The 22,956-nt window shown below is 37.6% G+C and overlaps 1 protein-coding gene across 1 annotated transcript in view; it reads left to right on the top strand.

Moving 5' to 3' along the window:
- Positions 1–22,956, top strand: part of GRIN2D (glutamate ionotropic receptor NMDA type subunit 2D) — a 334,622-nt gene that overhangs the window by 152,487 nt on the left and 159,179 nt on the right. The window contains exon 5 of the mRNA XM_018552951.1: positions 10,738–10,906. Coding sequence (XP_018408453.1) covers positions 10,738–10,906 — 169 coding nt within the window. The remainder of the gene's footprint in view (positions 1–10,737; positions 10,907–22,956) is intronic.

The following is a 22,956-nucleotide window of genomic DNA, read 5'->3' as shown; positions in this document are numbered from 1 at the left end:
TGTGTTTTTCTCCATTATATGTGTTGGGAAAATTCCCCCAGAGGAATGTGTATTGAATGTGCGTTTTACTTAGAGCAGCTGTTACCTAGCGAAATGTGTAATGAATATGCTGGTAAAACCTTTATAAACATGCCTGGATGTATATCTGTCTCCTTCATAGCTTAAAGTTCTTTAAAATAACAATGGGAACAAATAAAACAGCTGTGAGGTTTTGTTTGCAGTGCTGCTCCCTTGCTGGGAGATTCACCCTCTCTATATGACCTGGTGACCATTGTATTATTAGAAATTGATAGAAAATCAAAAATGTTCAGTTGTCACTGGATCAGGAGATGAGGGTAAATCTTACAGTTTTGGTTACAGAAGTCTAAGTGGGGATTTCCTCTCAATTTGGAGAGATTTCGTATCACTACCTGTTGTGTCTCTAAGGGCAGGATGTGGATTAACATCTCCCTAGAAGACATACATTGCATTGGTTTTAACCAATACTTGTTGTACCCGTAATAAAAAAAAAAGTGTTGGCTTTAGAATAAGGACCACTTACCTGATAGGTCTGAATACCCATTTAAGCCAAATATTTTTTGTTTCTTGTTATTGATTTTAATTACCATTTTCATTAAAAATGTTATAATTCCTTGTTCTCCCAACATATAGCTCAGATTATCATAGACAAGTTAATTGACTAACACTTCCTTACAGAGATGTTCTGTATATAATTAAGGTGACTGTATGGATAACCTGACAGAGTGTCTTGCCCAATAGCCTACTGTATTTTCATCTATTCAGTGAATAGAACAACCTGCCCTCACTGATAAGGTTTAATTATCATTTCTGCCATAATGTGTCCACTAAAACCTCAACCAGGGACTACTTAGCCTCAGCATATGTTTCAAAAATAATTACAATAAATTAAAAATATAACAGCCTACACAGATCCTTCCCTTTTTATTTTTAATACTTTGGTCTTCACCAGCCAAGGGCATACAAATTACAGTTGAGTAAGGATTCATGAAATGAACTAAGTTTACATTCTCTGTTTAACAAAGAACAGTGTTTAGGTTAATGCTTTTATTTCCTTCTGTTTTCTCTGCAAAAGGACACTAGAGCAAAACTGCAGTGAGCAGCTGTATGTAAACCAAGTACTAGTATAATGGTATAGTTTGTTGGGATGAGTTAGGACTAGTGATGAGCACAAAGTGCCTGGGGTTGATTTGCTTGAACCCAGCCAGAAATGCAGATTCAGTGAAAGTCCATGTGAACTGAACCCAGGGAACCTGTTCTAGCAACCACTGATTCTGCGCAACCCGCACAGTGTCATTAATTGCTAGGATGCTAATGAATAGGCCACACTGAGTCAATGGTTTTTGGGATGCAGACGGGCGCACCATAACAATCAATGACACTGTTGGGCCAGCTGTGTGTTAGCAACCAATGATGCCATGCGCCCCACACAATGTCATCAGTGGCTAAGATACTAGTGGTCCCACAATGTCATAGGCTGTTATGGAGTGCCCGTCTGTGATTTGTAACTAATGATGCTGTGGGTGCGATTCTGCCATGAGTCAAACAAGGATGCTGTGCAGATCAATTACTAGGACACAGTGAGAGGTGTGTTGGGTGGATGAACTAACCAAATTGTTAGCCTGTTGGACAAACTGCAAATAGCTTGGGTTCAGTTTGAACACATGGTTACCCCAAACCCAAAGCTCATCCCTTAGGTTTTTATTGCCATCTTAGTCCCCACTTGAAGACTTACCCACTGTGACCATTGTCCTCAGGACTGTAAGTGAGGGGAAATCTAAATGTTGAATTTTCACAGGATCAGGAATAGAGGTGAAATGGATAAACAATGGCTTTGGTGACAACTATCTAAGAGATAAATTAATCTAGAATTAAAGCACCACACCTTGAAATCTATGAAGTCTAACAACAACTTTATTCAAGATTGTTTTCAAAGCCAATGTGTTTTGGGGATTGCAGCACCACCCCCTTCATCGGTACTCATAAAAATGACAAAGTGACATTATATAGATACAGACTCAAAATTAAGGACAATGTTGTTAGACAGTGTTTTTCGCACAGGAAAACATTTGGAACCAACTGTTGAAGCATGCTGCTATGCAAATGTAGCACTCACCCCCAAAGGACATGCCAGAATAACCCGGGTATTTCTGTCCCCAAGCTAAAATAAACCGCCCGAATAGGATCTACAGCACAACAACACAACTTAGAGAGTTTTGTAAGCAACTTTACTTAACAGTATATATATATAATTGTCAAGCATTGCATAAAATAACTCAATAATTGAAGAAAAATAGTCAGCAATTTACAATGAGTATTCAGACACTGAGCAGCCGTGGCTATATATCTACTGAGTGGTGCAGTAATGAACTATCTCATAGGCCATCATTGACTTTGAACACTTGATTACTGATGTCCCAGTCCCAAGTAATCTCCAGCCACAGCAGCCAGAATCACCCGTCCTCTCTAAAGAAGCAGTCTCCTGGGAATCAAAGTCCCCACACTCTCTCACAGCACAGCTTATCCCCGTCTCTGTACTGCAATTCCCACAAGTCTCTGCATCACAGACCGTGCAAAGGTCAGTTAACCATTTACAATCAGTGTATTATTTATTCATGTAGCAACTCATGTATATAGGGACTACATAAACAACACTGTCCTAATAACACTTTTTCTTTTGAGTCCATATACAAAGTATATAATCAATATACCTTAACAACTTAGTTGAATACCTGAATTTACCTACAATACAACAAAATTTTACTGCAGGTTAAAGAAGCTAATTAGTATCTGTGTTGTCTGTTCAGATGTGTTGCAGTTAGGTGATAGAAGATACTGCAACATATTTTTTTATGTATTCAGGACGATCATAGCAATGTATGTAAATGAATGATAAAATACACAGTTACATGTATTATCATGCACTGTTATCGCATAGTCAAAGAATATATTTTAATACTTTTTTTCTTAACATAAATCTGAACCAATCCAGGCTGCCAACAAAGACACAAATAAATGCAGCTCTGGATTCATTAATACATTTACATTGTCTACTTATTTAAGCCTCTTGCAATCTGCTATAGAACAGAGCTCAGAATCTTCCAAGAAGAAACAGCACAAGAATTCAATCAATTGTGCTGCAGTACTCATGTGCTAATAAAGAACATACTTATAGAAGAAGAGAGCATGTGCTAATAAAGAACATACTTATAGAAGAAGAGAGCAGAGTGCAAGAGACCTGGACTCATCAGTGTGATCGTTTTCCATTTACTGTCCAATCACAGACTGGGAGATGGACAACACATGTGTTGCTTAACTGCATCAGAAACAAATCAGGTTTCCTCCTCTGCCAGAGAGGGCTGTGCTGTGTGGAAGAGCTGTAAAAATTTCAGAACCGGCTGGACAGGAATACAAATTACTTGTCAGGTAGAACAGTTCCCATATATGTATGCCATCTGTGTATTTTTATCATAGTTTGCATGGAGTTCAGATTAACATGTAAACCTTTATACACACACTTAAAAAACACCCGTTAATGTACATTGGTAAGGGTTAGTACATGTAAGCACTTTTAAAAAGTAATTGTATGCCTATAGATGGTTGCAAGTACATTTTCCATATTATGCAACACAGATCACTTTAACATACATGTAGGGCAATGGAAAAGAATGTGTCTCAAAAAAGCACTGTGCAAGGAGAAAATTTAAAAAGCAAAAAAAAACAAAAAACAAATCATTAATATTTTGCCAGTTTTTAAATCTAATTTAAAAAAAAAACAATTCCGACATGAAAAACTGCATTAGGTAGAAAGTGCAGACACATACCTGCAAAAACATCTAAGACCCGCTGTTACATCCAAATCCCAGAGAGTTCTGACATGTAAAATTCCAACAATTTCAGGTAGTGTCAGAGCTTTGTCCTACCCCCTGACTCTCACATATTCATTTTGGTCCATCACTATGATTGGCTGCCTCACCGGCCAATATAAAATATTTCGAAAATATAAAACGTAGTATAGAATTACACTTTTCATCCAAGGTTAAAAGGAGCATCTGGAGCAATGTTAAAGGGTAAAATATGTTAATATATCACAACTATCTCAGCCTCCCTCTCCCTATGCTATCTAAACCATATTTTTTTACATACCTTAAATCAGCCTTTTAAAACCAGTGTGCCGTGGCACCCTGGGGTGACCCTCAGCTTCCTCAAGGGTGCCTCGAAACCTTGGGATTGTAGAACTCTGATATGAAGGATGACTGAGGATGACAATGTGAACGGGGAATAAGACCTTCTGTTATCAAGGGGGGCTCTACTGTGAAGGGGGGACTTTACTGTGAAGGGTAACCCCACTTTTTTGTGGTGTCCCCCCTTAAAATCCCTTATATTTTAGATTGGTCAAGATTTTTCATACTTTAAAAGGGCACAGTGATTGAAAAAAGTTGAAAAGCGCTGCCTTAAATCAGGGATTGACCTGGAATGGGAGTTATAGAATAATCCTGGTAGCTTTTCAATCCCCATTTAATTCAGTGCTGTTCATTTGCAGATTTTTTTCTCCGTAGGTCTCAGCGGGGAGTCATCTCCATGTAACTAAACTCAGGCTAGAATCTGGATTCCTTTGTATCTTGAAGTTCTTCCATATGTGTGGTTTTTATTTAGTTTAAAAACTGATATTGAAAGAATTATATTTCTGCCCAAATAACCATAGCGCAGTGATTTCACTATAAATTAATAGAAATACAAGTTTATTCCCAGTTGTACCAATTCAGTCTATAGCATTTGCACATCTGTTCATATATCCTTTGATCTGGTGGGCATAAGGCAAATGCCCTTTTTCTACATTGATTTACCAGTCCCCGTACACCTCTGGTTGAGCTGCTGTATGTTCTACTGCTTCTTAGTACAGCATCTGAAATTGTGTATGCCTTTCTATTTTATTTTTATTTCTAGGACTTTGTAAATATAGATAAATCCAGTAAGAGAAGCAAACTCTGCCCAAAATAATATGAATTAGCAAAAGGTGAAGAACAGAAAAAAATATTCTAGATATCTTAATATTTAACCCAGAGGGCCAGTAAATTACAAGTAGCCTGTCCTTCTCTGCTATTTATTCATAATATGAAGACATCGCAGGAATCTTGTATAAATATTCATCATGTTTTTCCAATCTTTTGCTAATACTATTTTTCTTATAATCAAGACAAAATCTTAAATTGGCTGGGACTTTCAGATAGACAGTTTCTTTTAAAAACAAGTAACCCTTCGGGTTCAATTTTGGAAATGCTCAATTTAACTCTGTCTAAGCATAATTTTGCCTTTTGAAAACTAAGAGTCTGTAAAGCCCAGCAGCACATAGCCAATCCACAGACAAGACATGTCCATCTTTTTCTGTCTTGCCTGCTGAGCCATGACCTTATCTTTGTTTTGCCTGAAACAAAGTATGGCATGAGATACACAGTATTTTTAAACTGAACAGTCACACACATTTTGAATCTCCCTCTCAATTTTTCATTTTACGACGGAGACAATTTAACTCACATAGCAGCTAGAGTGAGAAAAGGTCATGGATCCCTTTCCCAGCCATCAAAGTGACGAAGTGGGTAAAAGAACGAGCAGTTTAATGAAGAGTTCTGGTGTCACAACGGAGAGAAAAAGATCTATTTTCCCTCCAGATAAGAGTCTTGTCTCCCTCTTCTTGTGTGATCTGCTGCTTTCTCTCACCACTCATGTCCTTTTCTCCAAGCTCTTATTTTTCTCTTTTCATCCTAAATTAATTTGTATGTTTTGGTTGCCAGGTAAACTGAACAAATCACTGTATCAATGAAGGGGGAAATACATCTATTACCTGAATCAATCCATCCTAGAGGAGCTTTTTAGTGCCAGGGAATAGAGTGTAAACGTGCCTGTACAGGAGGGAATAAACAGACTGTTGATGGATCATTTTTTTCTATCTGAAATGCCCATATACTAGATAGAACATGAGAGCTATACATGGTTCCAGCTTTTCTTGCAGCATCTTGACTTATTTAATTGTTTTCTTAAAACAAATGTTATTTATCATTTATTTTACAAATTCAAAAAAAAAAGAGGTGGTTTATGGGTTAGTGGGAATAACAGTTCAAATAAATTCTGTGCTATATAGTGGGGCCAACTGTGCATCCAGAACCATTGGTTTATAACACAGACAGCCTAAAGTTAAAGAATCATATATGCCGACTTAAATACAACTCTTTCAGGTGGTTTTTGCCATCGTCATTGCAGGGTATGGAAACTGTTGGTTCTATGGAGTAGGGCTTGGGGATACCCAGTCATAAAGTGGGGTCAAGGAACTTTGTTATAATATAGTGGACACTAGATGGTACCAGTATGGAGAGCTTTCTGGTTCCTGTTGCTAATGGCTTTTTCATGAATGGCTCTTTATGTATTTTTTGGCTATTCAAGACCAGACTTTAACTTGAAATTGTATGTACAGTACCTTATTGTATTCTTCCTGACATGCTTTTAGTACAATCCCTTAACATGTTATAATTTGGGAGTACAGTGGCTTATGGTACAATGAGCCATTTAGGTAGTATCCACAAATAGGCTTTATTTACAAGGGTGAAATTGTTTAATTGTGTATATTTTGTATGCAATGAGAATTAGTTCTAGATAACTAGATAAGTGGAGCTAACAGGTTTATATCTTTTGGAGTGAACCCTGCGGTTTCCTTATGATCTCAGAATTGCCACCAAAGATGGAGGCGTACTTTAAATGATAATTATGAGAAATGTTGGATTTAAACTACCAAAATATCAGTCAGATTACAGTAAGCCAAAAAGGCTCTGTGTGCAACAAAAGGGGATGTCCCTCAAATAAGGGTCCAGTTTTGAAAATTCACACGTATAAAGTCTAATGAAGCACCAAACAAACAGTCTGAGAGTCCAAAAATGTTTAACTTCGCTACTGGTTCACAAATCACAATATAGAACAGCCAACATGTTTCAGGGGCTGCAATAGAAGGTTCACTGATTCTTGCTACACCCAATGCAGCAAATACTTAACTCTTGGTGATTTGTGCCAGTTTCCAGTCCTTATAATTACTTATTATGTTTAAGTCCTGAAGAAAGGAAAGGACTTTGAGCTCGTATTACATAGTTACATAGTATTTGAGGTTGTGTGTGTGTGTTTGTATAGGTCCTTGAGGCATCTCATTCTTAAGAGTACCTGTACCCCTGTATATTACGGTCTCTCAGGAAATCGTCCAAAAGCTTCTTGAATGATTCCACACTATTTGCTGAAATCACTGCTTGTGGCATCGAGTTCCAGACCCTAACCGCTCAAACTGAGAAGAACCCCCTTCGCCCCTTGTGTTTTAATTTCAGTTTTAGGTGGTGGCCTCTAGTTTTTGTTACGGAATTAACCTTAAAGAGTTTGTTGCCAATGTTGCTATGACTATAGAACATCTTGTACATGAAAATCATATCCCCCTTAATCTCCTTACTTCCAGCGTGAACATATTTAAATTTAGTAGCCGTGTCTCATAGCTCTGGTCCTCCATCCCCCTAATGAGTTTTGTTGCCCTCCGCTGGACTCCCTCCAGCTCAAGGACATCCTTTCTATGTACCGGTGCCTAAAACTGCACCGCATACTCCAGGTGAGGCCAAACCAGTGATGTGTAAAGTGGCAAAATTATAGACTTATCCCTGCAAAACATTCCCTTCTTGATGCAGGACAGGATTCTACTAGCTTTGCTTACAGCAACCTGGCACTGTAATCTATTGTTCAGTTTGTGGTCTACAATGACCCCCAAATCTTTCTCCATTTCCGACTTCCCTAGCGGCATACCCATAATTGTATAAACCATTTGCTTATTTTTGATCCCAAAGTGCATAACTTTGCATTTATCGACATTAAACCTCATCTGCCACATAGTTGCCCACTCCCCTATTTTATCCAGGTCCTCCTGTAATGTTATACTATCTTGGTCCGTTTCTATTACTCTCCCAATTTTGGTATAGTCAGCAAACACTGAGATATCGCTGTTTACTCCGTCCCCGATGTCGTTAATAAACAGGTTGAATAGCATGGGTCCCAGCACAGAACCCTGAGGCACACCGCTAATGACACTAGCCCAGTCTGAGAGGGCACCATTTATTGATACTCTCTGTACCCGTTCGTTTAGCCAGTTCTCTATCCATGTACACACCCTTCCATCTATGCCCATAGACCTCAGCTTGTATAGTAAGCGTTTATGAGGTACCGTATCAAAAGCTTTTGCGAAATCCAGATATACCACATCCATAGCCCTCCCTCCATCCAGATCCCTACTTACCCCCTCGTAAAAAGTCACTAAATAGTACTACTAAATAGTCTTTAATCATTCCCTCTAACAGTTTACAAACTACCGATGTAAGACTAACTGGTCTGTAATTCCCAGGTTGGCATCTTGCCCCCCTTTTGAATATTGGAACTACTGTAGCCCTCCGCCAGTCACTTGGAACTCTACCAGTCATTAGAGAGTCCTTAAAAATGATGAATAATGGTCTTATTATAACCGCGCTTAGTTCCTTAAGTATCTTGGGGTGCAGATTATCCGGTCCCAATGCTTTATTTGCATTAAGTAGATTTGTTGTATCCCGGTTTCCATCAACCAATTGGCTATATTTTGTGATGAACTAAGTGTTTCATCATAGACGTCAAACTCGTTTCCTTCCTGAGTGTATACTGAGGAGAAAAAAGTGTTCAGTACTTCTGCCCTCTCCTTGTCATTTGTGACTAACTTCCCGCTTATGTCCTTTATTGGGCCTATCTGCTCCTTTCTCCCCTTTTTACTGTTTATTTATTGTTAATTTTTTTTTTTATTACTATCTGTGGCAATATGCTTTTCACACTCTATTTTAGCTGCCCGTATTGCTAGTTCGCATCTTTTTTTGCTTTCTTTGTAGATATGGAACGCCAATGCCGTCCCCTCGATCTTATATTTTATAAATGCCACTCGCTTTTCTTTTATGTGATGCTTTACATTTTTATTCAGCCATACAGGTTTTATTTGTGATCTGTTACTTTTATTACCCAACGGTATACATTTGGCAATGGCAATATGTAATATGTTTTTAAAACATTCCCACTTTTGGTCCGAGTTCAGTTTATGAAATAAATTTTCCCATTTGATGTCCCCCACTAGGTGGCGCAGTTTATCAAAGTTAGCCCTTCTGAAATTAAGGGTTTTTGTCCTACCAGCTCGCTTTCCTTTCCTGTATTCAATATTGAAAGTAATCACATTGTGATCACTATTGCCCAGTGTCTCCCCAATTACAATGTCCTCAATTAACTCTGCATTATTAGTGATGATTAAATCGAGGATGGCATTTTTCCTAGTTGGGACCTCCACCATCTGGTCCATGAAATTGTCTCGCGACATGTTCAGAAATAGGCCTGCCTTTGTTGAACTTGAGGTTCCATTAGCCCAATTGATGTCCGGGTAATTGAAGTCGCCCATCATGACTACATAGCCCTCCCTCCCAGCTATTTCTATTTCGAACAGTAGATGAGCCTCCCCCTCCTCCCCTATATTTGGAGGTTTATAACAAATACCCACAATTAGTTTACGACTATCGTCGGTTGTATCCAGTTCCACCCATAAGGATTCCACGTCCTCCCTACCATTTGACGTGATCTCGTCCCTTATATGCATATTTAGATTATTTTTAACATAAATGCAAACACCCCCCTCTTCTCCCACCTCTGTCCCTCCTGAACAGGTTGTACCCCTCTATATTGGTGGCCCAATCATGTGCGCTGTCTAGCCAGGTTTCCGCTATTCCCACTATATCGAAGTCCTCCTCGAGCATCATAAGTTCAATTGGTTCATAAATGTGTTGGTATTTGTAAGCCATTACTAAAATTTTAAGTTTTAGACTCTCAGGCTGTTTGTTTGGCACTCTTATTAGACTTTATACAGAGACATGTCTGGTTATGTCCCACACATAATAGAAGCAGATACTTTCCTTTAGGTTTGAAAGGATTTCTGCACTGTTTTCAAACTGAGCATATAACATACCCCTAGTACAATTACAAACTGAGCATATAACATAGCCCCAGTACAATTACAGAGAGTTGGGCCAGACACACAACTTTTCATGTTGTATGATAACCGTCTGCATAATGGCAACAGTCCCATTAAAAGGAAAGATGGTAAACTATAGATTATATTTAGATACTTTCCAGCTCCACATAACATGTTCTCTCTTTTTTTACCTTCTTGTTTAATATTTTTAAAGAGTTTTGTATCGCCCTAAAAAAAAAAAGCAAGAAACTTTTTCTGGGGAAGTTATGTTACTTGATGTGACCCCCCCCCCCCCACATACATTATTACATAAGCTTTTACTTAAAATGGAAGTTGATGCTATCAAAAGAGTCAAATGCTTAGTAGGCTACCAAGACTACAACCAGAATTAGCCACAGTGTACTGAGCAGCTTCAAATTCTTCAGCAGCTGGACACCACTGACAACTGACATATCTTTCACCAAAAGGATTTTATACTTTTTATGGATGAAAAAATTAAACTTTTAAAATATACAATAATATTTGCCACCTTTGACACCAATAGGCATATAACAAAATCAAAATGAAAAGTTATTGTACTTAATTTTAAATGCTGTTAATGATTGATGACATGGTAAAATACTGTAAATATGGGTAGTAAATTCTTGTGCTCTCTTTGTCTCTCTTCTTCACAGTCATATGACAGACCCCATAATATTTGTCAAACAATGCTGTAAGGGATTCTGCATAGATATTCTTAAACGCCTTGCAAAAACCATTGGCTTTACCTATGATCTATATCTTGTGACCAATGGCAAGCATGGGAAGAAAATCGAGGGAGTATGGAATGGAATGATTGGAGAGGTAATATCTATCATCATCTATTACAATTGTTTAAATTTTAAAATTATCATTATGTTGAAATGATACATTCAAATTATTCATGCTCTGTGTAGTGTATTTTATTAAATTGTTCAGTTTATTACTTAAAGCAGACCTGGTAATTTAGTTACCTGGTAATAATAAAGATAATGTGCCAAGTGCAGTAACCCATAGCAACCAATCACCACAGGACCAGAGGAAACTAAATGGAGACTGGCTGATATGGGTTACTGCACTTGGCACATCATCTTTATTATTTACACTGCTTTACTGATTGTGTGTTTGTTTGATATGGCCAGGAGCAATGTTCCAAACACAAGAATTCACTGAAACCAATCAGACTTTGCATTTGACTGGTGTGACTATAGTAAACTGGAATCTGATTGCTTTCTATGGGTTACCGCATTTCACTCATCATTACAGCTCTGTGTACTTTTGTATTGAATGTGTATTAAATTCAGATACATGCATTAAAGGTTCCTTGTGGCAAGCAGGAAGCTAGCCCTTGCAGAATGGCAATGACAGACTCTGTTTTTCTTTAGAAAGGTTTTCTTAAATCATTAAAGTTTCGATGTAAAATTGGACTCCAAATGAAATCTCTTAAAGCTGATCACCAGGCAGACAGTTAAATACACCATTGGAATACACATATGTACTGTATATAACTGTATTCTGTATTTTCAGCCAAATTCTTTTTTTAAATTCTTTTAGACCACTATTGTGAGTCATAAATGTAGCAATGTTTCCTGCCCACCTGCAGCTTACTAACTGGACAATAAAGGAGCAACAACGCAGTGTTGTCATCAATGGTCTTGCTCAGGGGGCGAGATAGGCTAAGACTCTTTTTTTTAAACAAGCAATTCTAAAATTGAGTCAGAGTCACTTAGATGTAACTGATACTGAAATGCTACAATTAAGAAGAAACCAATGTCCTTGGAAGGCCATTGGTTTAGAAAGGTGACAGTGCTTACCTCAATGTTTTAGGGAAACAAGAAAATCTTTGGAGAGGATTGAATGCAAAGAGTTTTTAAGATGCAGAAAGCCAACAAGAGCACTAGGAATAAGTGTAAAGTAGCAGAAGAATGGGATGCCAATAAGCAGAAGAATGTCCCTAGTATTGGACATTCACATTGTTGCAAATTTCTATAACGAACCTAATTTGCCCCTACTAGAGAAAAGTATTTATGACCATATTTCATTTCTTTGCCAGACAGTGGTTGTAGAAAGGAGAGAAATAAGCGATGGAAAAGGGTATAGGATCTCTCATCTATTGCTTATAAACAAAAGGGTATAGAATCTCATATCTATTGATTCTAAACAAAACAGAATAATTATGCTTATTAAGTTTGTTAATCCTACTAGTTTTAAATGATAAATTAAGTACATTTAATTTTGTGAAACCAAACCATAGAACAACTGGATAGTGGAAAGAACAGTTCTTTTTACAGCCAGAACATTTTGTTAATCCTGGAATTAGATGTCGTATATTACAAAAAATACAAACTAGTTGCCAAAATGTGAAGGTATTTAGGCAAATACCAACCTCCTGTTCTGTTTGGTATTTCTCAATACAGTTAATACAATTAGTATGCTTTAATCGTGAAGTAAATAGGTTAATCTTCTTGCATCTATAATAATGGAACTCATTATTCCTGCAGGCAGCCCATTTTTAAACATCCAGTTCTGAAGTGTTTCTAATAATCAGAAAGGATATTCATAAGGCACATTAACAAGGAACAATTCCTGCTTGTAGAATTCATAATCATATTCTAGTTTTCCGCTGGAGACCCATAGACACACACCTTTGATCTCCAGTATGGTTGGTAGCCCCTAAAGTGTGTTGTATATAAAGGCTTTATGGAAATTATACAGTCCATTTTCAGATGGGTAAACTCATGCTTGTAAATTTGATCTGCATACAGTATGTGTATGTGGGAAAATAATTATTTAGTTTAACAGCTTGTATGTAAAAATACAATCAATGCATCACCACTCTGTTTTTCATTTCCTCCACGGAATAATAATGCAAATATTTCCTGAAATAGTTTTTGAAGCTGCTGACTGGATAGTATGAAGTGAAAGGAGATGCCAATCAAGCAGCTGAATATAGGGTTTCATTACAGCTCTTTCACCCTGTTGTAAAGTAGCCAGCTCTCCAAGCTTGTGCCTTACAATCTCAGTACAAATCAAATGTGTTATCTTATTTATTCATTTATTTATGTTTGCTTGCTATAGATTAAAATAAAATAAAATAAAACCATTTTTGTAAGACAATATTACTAAAGGAAAACTGTGTTTGTCATGAAAAAATGCTGAAGTGTTTAAAGTATATCTAAAGTAACTGTTGAGATTGAGTATGGAAGGGTTAGAACCCCTGTTATTGTTTTATTGCTAGAACTGGGATATATATCTAGCATGAAGAGAAATTCAGGTGTGTGATATCTACCAATTTAAAAACATGCAATTGATGTTTTTCCAAGGTTTTTTTATTTGTATAAAAACTGATTGGTCAAATGAGGCCAAAGTGCTTTATATGGATTTAACATTTCTTTTATTGCTGCAGATAGGGATGGCAGATCGAAAATTTTACAACTAGGGTCCAGTTAGTTTATGATTGGGCAAAGTCACCAAAGTTATCTAAATATAATGAAACAATGCATCTATAAGTACAAAAATACCACTTCAATAATTCTAAATGCCTCATTCACTTGTTTTACTGTAGACCACCTTCCTCAGAGGGTGTGGCCTCCCAAAGAAAGTGTTTACACCACAGAAGACATGTAAAAAAGATGCCACATTTTTGTATGATCCCAACTGTAATGAAGTCAGTTCCTGACAAAATGATTTGTCATGTGGTCTATCTGAGCACCCCTTTATCTGCGAGCCTCCCTTCCAGTACCCCACATTTGAAACTTTATTTAAAATTTTGCACATTCAAGAGTAAATTGGTTGTTTACATGATTACAGAGAAGTACAATTAACTTCTTTAAAAAAATAAAATAAAATAAATATATATATATATATATACACTGTATATATGCGGTCAATTGACATGGAATTTTCAGACCAAACCGGAAACTGAAAATTTGTCAGGCCGAAACCGAAAATAATTTTTTTCTAACCTTTTTAAAATTATTTTTTTAAGATTTTTATTTGTTTTTTAAGTTTCCTGTTGGGGACTGTGGGGAAATACCAGGGGTCAAAACAGACTTCTGATGTTTCCCTTTTGAAAATAGAAAAAGAGAGTTCTCAATCTCTTTTTCTGCAGCCCCTGTTATGAATGAACAGGAAGCCTCAATACTGAGTGCTCATGCACATTAATAAACTGTGGACATAGTATGAGTTACCATGTCCACAATCTTGAATGAACAGGAAATGATGCAGAGCACTTCCTGTTGATTCATAATTGGGGACACGATAAATATACTATGTTCTCAATTATTTACAAGCAGTGCTGATCACTGAGTGCTTGTAACCGCTCTCCATCCTGACTTGCTGTCACAGGAGGCTGAGCAGGCGGTGTAGGAGGATAGCCTGGTATCCAGTGACAGCGCTGACAGCTGACTCCTCCCTCGCACCGCCAGCTCAGCCTCCTGTGACAGCTGCAAGCTGTCTCCTCTTCGCACCACTCTCCATCCTAATCTGCCTGTCACAGGTGGCTGAGCGGGGTGGTACGGGAGGAGAGCTCGACCTCCTGTGACGCCGCTGACAGCACTCTCCTACCCTCCCCGCTCGGCCTCCTGAATGTTTCTCTCTTCCCCACTGTGCACTGCTTTTATTAGAGCACAGTACCATTTTTGGCCGATATGTTTCGGCGGCCAAAAATTCGGTGAATTCCTAATATATATATATTATTATTTTTTTTAATGAAGAAAGTTAAAAGTTGTGTCATTTATGATTTTGACTTTTTTCAACATTCCCTTTGTTTTTCATTTAGCAGTTTTTGCCTATTTACCATTTTTTTACACGAGTTATCTTTTCTTCACTGTAAAGTACTGAAAAAAACAACTAAAGGGTGGCAGGACAGAGTGTGATGAAAATATACACTTTACCACTGTTAATGAGTAGGACCTTCTACCTGTGAATAAGTTGTACTTTTGCCTTATATAACAAAAAGAACACTCTAAAGAAAAACATATTTGTGAAACAGTAAATTAAAGGCTTAACCTAGAAAATAGATTTCATTCCTCATTATAGCAGAACATCCTTTATGTATTTCTATTTAGTCACTGCATCTAAAGCCCTGCTCATGATACCTAGTGGAATATTCCACTGCACAATATTGTATGGGGATGTACCACAATGGCACATGACAGAGTAGATATGGGTTGCTGTTCTGTCTGAGGTTTACCATTCCCAGTGACCTTTTCAGTCTTTTCACTTAACTCTGCTTGTGACTTCAGGGCTGGGGAGTTTTGAAAACCTTGGACAACTTTATGCATTTTGCTCTGTGCTGTCACTTTCTATCACATCAGGCTGAACTTTAACGCCGTCACTTTTAAAACTTTCGTTGCCATGAAAGCGGACAAGCTTTGATTTTATGTTTGTTGCTATTTAAAGTTAGTGTGTGTGTCGCCTTTATCTGTAAGAACATTTCCCGAGATCATCTAAATTTTTTCTTATTCCCTTGTCACATTGAGAAATGTAGACAAGCTTGTCTGATTTTTGCTCCCGAGTCAGGCACACCTATTAAGTGTATTGTTTTATTTATACTGTCTTGCATTTGGCTCTTTGTTTTAAGATGTTGTAAGAATGAATTTTTGCTTCATGCAGAGTAAGACAAACAAGAGTACTGGAAAGGATAAGGCAAGATTCCTAAATTTCAATTGCTTTGACACTTGGAGATGATAGAAAAATATATGTCAGCCTGGCACATGAACTAATCTATAGTCATAGATGACTATGGAACTGGTATGGAGGTAATTTATACCAATATAGAAACAGAACAGAACAAAACAATGTTGCTCTGTGGAGGTTTAAAGTATAGCTGTACATTTCATATAAACTACCCTAACCCAAGGATACATTAAAGAAACTTCTAGTTGTAGTCAAAGTAGCAGCTTTGCTCCCATCTCATACCATCCCTTTTGATTGACAATAATAAGGATTGCATGCAACTAACCATTAAAAATGTCAGGCCTCACTCTTCCCAGTTTTATTACTTGGCAACACGGCAAGAGAAAATGCTTGCATTGCAGTGGAAACCTCCATTGCATTGTCCAATGAACCATTACATAGTAATGCTTGCACCAAAATGGATGCCTCCAATCAAATTTACCCCTACACAATTTTATACATAAAAAGAGAGCTCCCTGCAAGACAGGTTACATAATAATGAGAACCACTTAAAAATTCTTGCATAAATCTTTTCCCTGGAGATAACTGGCCAGCCACACCCAACAAGATTATCTGGCACAACCCTATCCTCCAAGAATTTGGCTTTTTACCTAATATTCTGTAACATTCTATGGACAACCTACCTCAAATACATTAGTTAGTTGTTTGTAGATGGAAGCTGTGATACATTCTATTACCTATAATGCTTGAGAAAGGTGAGCTTTCCCCAAAATGTGTTGCCTTGTAAACCCAGGCACACTATAGCACACAAAGAGGGATGAACCTCTCGGTTGCTAGACACCACATTCTGGATAGTGTGATAGCAGGTCCTGGTATGCCAATCCCAGCGTTCCTGACATGTTACAGTGCTAAATCCTACTGATGGCCATGGCAAGAGAGTTCCTGGACTGGATCCTGAAGTCATCTCTAGGCCACACATAAGTGATTTTATATTTTACACTTAACTTTTGGTTATCAATTTAACTTTCATTATAATAAATTGCTGCACTATGTTGGTACACTGTCTGTTCTTTATATTTTGATTCTAGATCATTGATAGTTATCTGCAGTCCATGCTTATAGAGAGCAACAAGGTGTGTGTGGTGCTCTAATTGGATTCTATTGTTGGATAGATACACCTTCATCCTGACTGTTGAAATATTTGTTAGATGTGTAGGTGATGTGTAGGTGAATGCAACAATAAGAACACATGCACCAAAGAGATAAAAACAGTAGTATAAGTTACAGCATGCTAAACCAATCTTTATCATCCATATGGCAAAATGAAATGACCATTACATGACATGACAATTTAACAGGTCTATTCACTGAAGGGTGAAGAGTCAGGAGAAGACGAGAGAAGTGAACAATCTAGGACAACATAGCTAAACTGGAAAGTGAATTGAATTGGAATTTTTTTTTAAATCAGCTATGTTGTCCTAGATTGTTCACTTCTCCTGCTTCTCCACTCTTTAGTGAATAGACCTGTTAATTAAAATTTTAATTTGAGGACCTTACAACTGCAACAAGAACAGTCCATTTTTAGTATATTTTTCATTGCACCTGATGAGAAGTTTTAGTGCATTGTGCCACACTTTTGTCATCAATCCCATTTGTTTCTAGTCTACTATGCTTATGGCAACATAGACATTGTCCCTCCATTACTTGTTTCTGCTAGTAGATGTTCTCAGTTTGATGGCCAGTATCATTCAACCTGCTTCCTTCCTGGACCTGTCCCAGCCTAAAATTAGAAAGTAGAAGGAGAAGAAGCAAAGTCATGAGATCCTCTCTCTGTTAATCTACTTTGTTTTCCTATCAGCATTTATCTTGTCAACACATTAACTGATTGTCTCCTAGTGCTTCTTCTTCATCTTCTTGTGATGGGCTAATGTAGGATAAAATCTAGGTGCTTACATTCCTTGCATAAATAAATACAAATAATGTGTCATGATTTCAGATCAGGCTCGATGTCTAGTAGCTGCAATAGCAGACAAGTTTGTGACTACAAGCAGGTTGGACTCAATACACAGTAGTGACAGCAGTATGGGAGCAAGGCAGAAGCATAGTCAGAGATCAAGCCAAAGTCAGTAACCAAGAGTATCAGATATGAAGTGTAGAATGATAAAAAGTGGTTGGTGAGTCGGCAGCCAAGGGTTGGTACATGAGTAGAGTAAATAAGGACACACTTTAGCAAAAGCAACAAGTGCAAGATACTGGAAAAAGTGCAAAATCTGGCAAACAGGAAGTGCAGAGCCATGACTAAAAAAAGGAAAGCTCAGGGGAGGAGCTCAGAAAGAAACTGGGTATCAATAAAGTTTGACCAAGAGATGAGGCAAGGAGTTATCCAAAGCTTTAGGTGGCTCAGTAGCAAAAGCCTCCACCAGGCACAGAAGAAACCCTTATGTTCAGATCCTGACTAAATTAATCATTACAGAACTGCAAGTTATGTACTTTCTATCTGCCTTCAGATCAGCTTAAGAACATGTAAATGCAGTTTTAATGACAATGCTGAGAAAAGCAAACGTGTCTTTTATATTAATTTTACCAGTATTAATTTGGTTTTGGGCTCTGTGCATAATGGTGTGTCTGTGTCTATGTGTGTGAGCCAATTACACAGTTACAGGTATAGGGGATGAAAACTGTGTGAATTACTGACTACCTTTTTAATGAATTCATTTTAAAATGCAGTTATAAACGCTTTATCTGTTTCTGACGATCTTTCTGGTTAGGGTTATTTAAGTATGTTTATTAAAGCCTCTTATTCATGCTTATCACCTCTTTTTACATGTAATTCATTATAAATTATATATTGGTGAGCACAATCTAATGCTGATAACATCCTATTACACATGCTTTAATAGTATTTTGCTAATAAGGATTTTGTAGCTCTGTTATTTACTCTTACTGGTGTGACAGATAGGTAACAACTACCAAAGTCCCTCCACTGAATGAAAGCCCACGCATACCATATCATTAGATAACCTGTGTGGTACAAGTCATCCACTTCTGTAATTAGTTTTGGTCTGAGATTATTTAATTAGCTTGCAGATGCAATGGTTCATTTACCTGCCTGAGATAGATGTGTAAATTCAGGGCTTATAAATCTCAGCTTCACCTCTGGAGGAAACATTTTGCAGCAGATTTACATATGATCTGTGACAGGAATATTTGGTTTTAATAAGCCTTTGAAAATATCCCAGGACTGGAAAATGGAATGGCATGCCAGATCTGGCTGCCAGCGAGCTGATTTCAAATCAAAAGCAAAGGCAGATTATAGACATTTAAGTCATTATTGAACAGCATCTTGCTGATTTTATTTCATATAGTTAAAAGGTAATTCCACTTTTACCACTATTTCTTGATTTTTTTTCCCTTTACGTTTTACTTAGCAGCCATGCTATTTGTCTACAGCAGTCTACAGGTCTACAATTGACATTCCACATAGCAACAAACACAACCACAACACTGAGAATTCGTCTTTTTACAAAGTTCAATATAACAGTACCAGGCAAGGACTGGTGGAGTCTGTGCAAATGTATTAATACTGATGGCTGGGTCTACCTAGTGGTAATGAAGGACTATTGTATAGCGTCTTGATTGTACACTAATGTTCAATGCTTAGGGTGTGGTCGTAGTTTGCTGTATGTGTTAATCATCCAAATAATGATGCATTAGTGCCCTCTGTTCCTGTAGCATGTAACACATAATGAGCAAGCATGTGTGAAACATTAACTAAGATTAAAAAAAAAAGAATCTGACTGGCTTTTAAAGCAAGTTGGAAACTGACTTACATCAAGCTTAAATCAATATTAAATAAACCCCATATGCTATTAAAAAATGTCAGCGTATGTATGAGTATTGATTATTGGAATCTGCATTCCTAGCACTAGGATATAGAGTCTTGTACACGAGCTTGTTCTTCAACTTCTGTACATGCACACAAAGATTTGCACATAAGAGGTGTAAGCGCAGTCTCGCATTATGATAGCTGTGCATATTTGTTACCGTTTTATTTATTCTAACAGTGCTTAGATAGAGCACCGTTAGGGATGAATTCAGGGTCCTGTGAACCATGAGCTTAACCTAAACCCAAGTCATTCATGGTTAAACAAATTGGCAAACCAAAGCGGTTGTTCGTGTCTAGCAACCAATTACCAACAATGCATTTTCTGGCCTCTGAACTGTGGTCATATGGCTTAGAAGGATTATTCATAGGCATTTCTTAGGTGCCAGTCCCCTCTATATAAAAGGCAGGGTTCCCTACAGCCTTTGTTCATTGTGTGTTGTAAAAGACATGGATACCAATTGCCCTAACAAGTCCCCATTACGCTGTGAGAACATGTATAGTTTATACTCTATGCAAGCAATGCTCTGGTTCTTTAATTCTTTAGTTTCTTAATAGTTCGATAGATACTGTCGGTATCATCATTACAGATGCCCTCCTTTTTAAGCTGTATGTCATTTGTTTATTTTGACTACTTACTGACGGCTCCATTTTTATGGAGGCCCTCTCTCTTAAAATGTATGTCATCTAATCTCTTTTTGTCTTTTTGACTATTTTGAAACTCTGTTGTATGACTGTTTGTTGTAAAATTGCTCATTACTTATTGCTAAAAAAAAAAAGAGACATGGAGTAGTTAGATCACATAGGAGAGCTAGGTGCTTTTGCTGACTGACTGCTACTGATTACTGAAAACATATATATTAACATTATGTCAGAGACACACCATGTGGCCGACAGTCCCCTAGCAGATTAGGAAAGTATTTGCGAGTGTGTCACTAATAACTTCAGTTCCTATTTAGCTGATGCCCCCCCATGCTTTTTTGTGGGGGTACCTTTTTTCAGTTAGGTTTTAGAAAAAAGGCATAGGTAAAAATGCCTTAATACTGTGCATGCATTCACTATAATATTTTGGAGACCCTTTCACTGAAATAAATACACGGTAATGTTAATGATTTTATTTAAAGCTGACTGGTGTGGGTCTTGTTGAAAAAGCTGCCTAGTCAAAGGGGGTGATTTACTAACCTAAACACACGCACGCACCAGGTGCGTGTGATTTTCACACAGCAAAACGTATTTATCAACCAAAAAGTCTCTAAAAGCATATTTCCACTAATGCCATATATGGAAAAATCATGCTCATGATGCATATATAATGCTGCTTCACAATTTAGACAAAAATGGTTAGTTCATGCATTTACATTCCTGCATTCATCAATGTAAGCAACACAACATAGAGCTAACTTACACAACATCACCTTGCAATTCATGCAAGGCTTTGCACAACACACCTGCTGGGTGTGTACACACTACAAAGGTGTTTAGATTCCACCCATAGATCATTCTGGGAGGGAACACACTACAGAGGTGTATACATGTTTGTGGTGTGTTTATAAGGTTAGTAAATCAACCCCAAAGTGTTTAAGGACTGTGCACATACTCACTACAATAATTTGGGCACCCTTTTCAGCAAAATAAATACATTCTAATATTGTTTTTTGAAATTAAAAGCTGTCTGGTGTGTGTGCTGTTGAAAAAGCAGTCTAGTCTAAGTGTTCAAAGACTGTTTGTACTTACTACAATATTTTGTTGGGCTTTTATGATGAAAAAAAATCAACCCTTTTTTACTGAAAGCTAGTTGGGTCTTGTTGAAAAATCAGCCTACTGAAATGTTTATTGTGTGAGGACTTTTTTCTAGGGATGCACTGATACCGTTTTTCGGTATCGAGTACGAATACCAATATATTTTTCCGGTACTCACTGATACTGAATACTGATACCAGCATCCCGAGGTACCGTGGGCCCAGCTTATCAGGAAGCCGGGCAACAGGTCATGACCCACCACTCGGCTTCCTGATTGCCTGGGAAGCCAGTGTTCTATCGAAAGAATACCGGCTTCATGTTCCCTCACGACAGTGTGAGGCAGCCTGGCTTCCTGACCAATTATCGATTGGTCAGGAAGCCAGGCTTCCTAGCAACAAGTGAAGCCAGCTTCCTAGCCAATCAGGAAGCCGGCTCCATGCTCTCTTGTGGCACTGCCGGTCAGAGGCAATCTCCCCCTAACTGGAAGTTCTGGTATCGGTGTAAGTATAGGAGCATTTGGGCGAGTATGAGTAATCACCTAAATGCTTAGTATTGGCACTGATACCGATACCAGTATCAGTATCCGTGAATCCCCACTTTTTTCAGTAAAATAAATACACTCTAATGTTGATCTCCAAATGAAATTATGGCATGTCTGAGTCCTTTCCAAAATGTCATCAAGTTAAAGTGATTACATATTGTGCAAATTACAATATTGACAGGGATTTTTTAAGAGATATAAATATACTTTAATGTTGATTTTTTTTAAATTAAAAGGTGGTTGGTGTTGGTTTTGCTGACAAAATAGTTATATATTAAGTACATCCTCATTACAATATTTGGGGGCTTTTTCAGTTAAATGTTTTTTGATGAAAAACTGGCTGATGTCTGTTCTGTTTATAATATGGCCTAATAAAAGTACTTAAAGACTGTACATGAGGTTAGTACAATATTTTTGTTTTTTTCTGTAAAATAAAAAACTCTAACTTTAATTTCTGGATCATAAACCTTTCTGTTGTCTCCCTGTAAAACTGCAGCCTACTAAAGCGTTGCACAACTTTTCTTTGCTTTTTCAGTGAAAAATGGGTGGGTATGGCTCTCAAAAGTTATGTTTTTGCCCCTTCCATTTTGTTTCAGAGAAAATTGGCCTCTCACTCTTTGAGTAAGAAGCCCTAATTGGGTTCTATCTGTGCTTCAGAAACTGTCTTTTTAAAATTAGAGACATTCCTGTCTCTACATTTACCTACAAGGTGAGTTTCCTTGAAGCTATCGCCTTTGCGAGGCAAGTGTTGGAACTGCAGGAAAACAGAAAAGGAAGTCTAAAGCGCTACTACCCTTGCAGGCAGGAAGTGTTCAGGCCTGGGGGGCTTTGTGTTGGTCACAACATTTTTTCCAAGTGTTGGAACTGGCAGCCTTATCTTGTAACCGCTTTTTAAATTTTTTCATAGGGACAAGATGGTGTTTAGACCTAGGACTTTATATTTTTTAAGTAGCTTTAGGGTAGCATTTCTACTCCTGTCCATGTTTGAGTCACTTGGGCAAAAAATGTAAAAAAACAAATCACTACATGCTAAATACTATTTAAAAAATAACTCAACGTGCAGAACCTCTG

The sequence above is a fragment of the Nanorana parkeri genome, unplaced genomic scaffold, assembly GCF_000935625.1.
Source record: "Nanorana parkeri isolate BGI_ZX_2015 unplaced genomic scaffold, ASM93562v1 scaffold103, whole genome shotgun sequence".
Classification (NCBI taxonomy): domain Eukaryota; kingdom Metazoa; phylum Chordata; class Amphibia; order Anura; family Dicroglossidae; genus Nanorana; species Nanorana parkeri.
The sequence above is the reverse complement of the archived record's forward strand: the minus strand, read 5'-3'. Positions and strand labels throughout refer to the sequence as shown.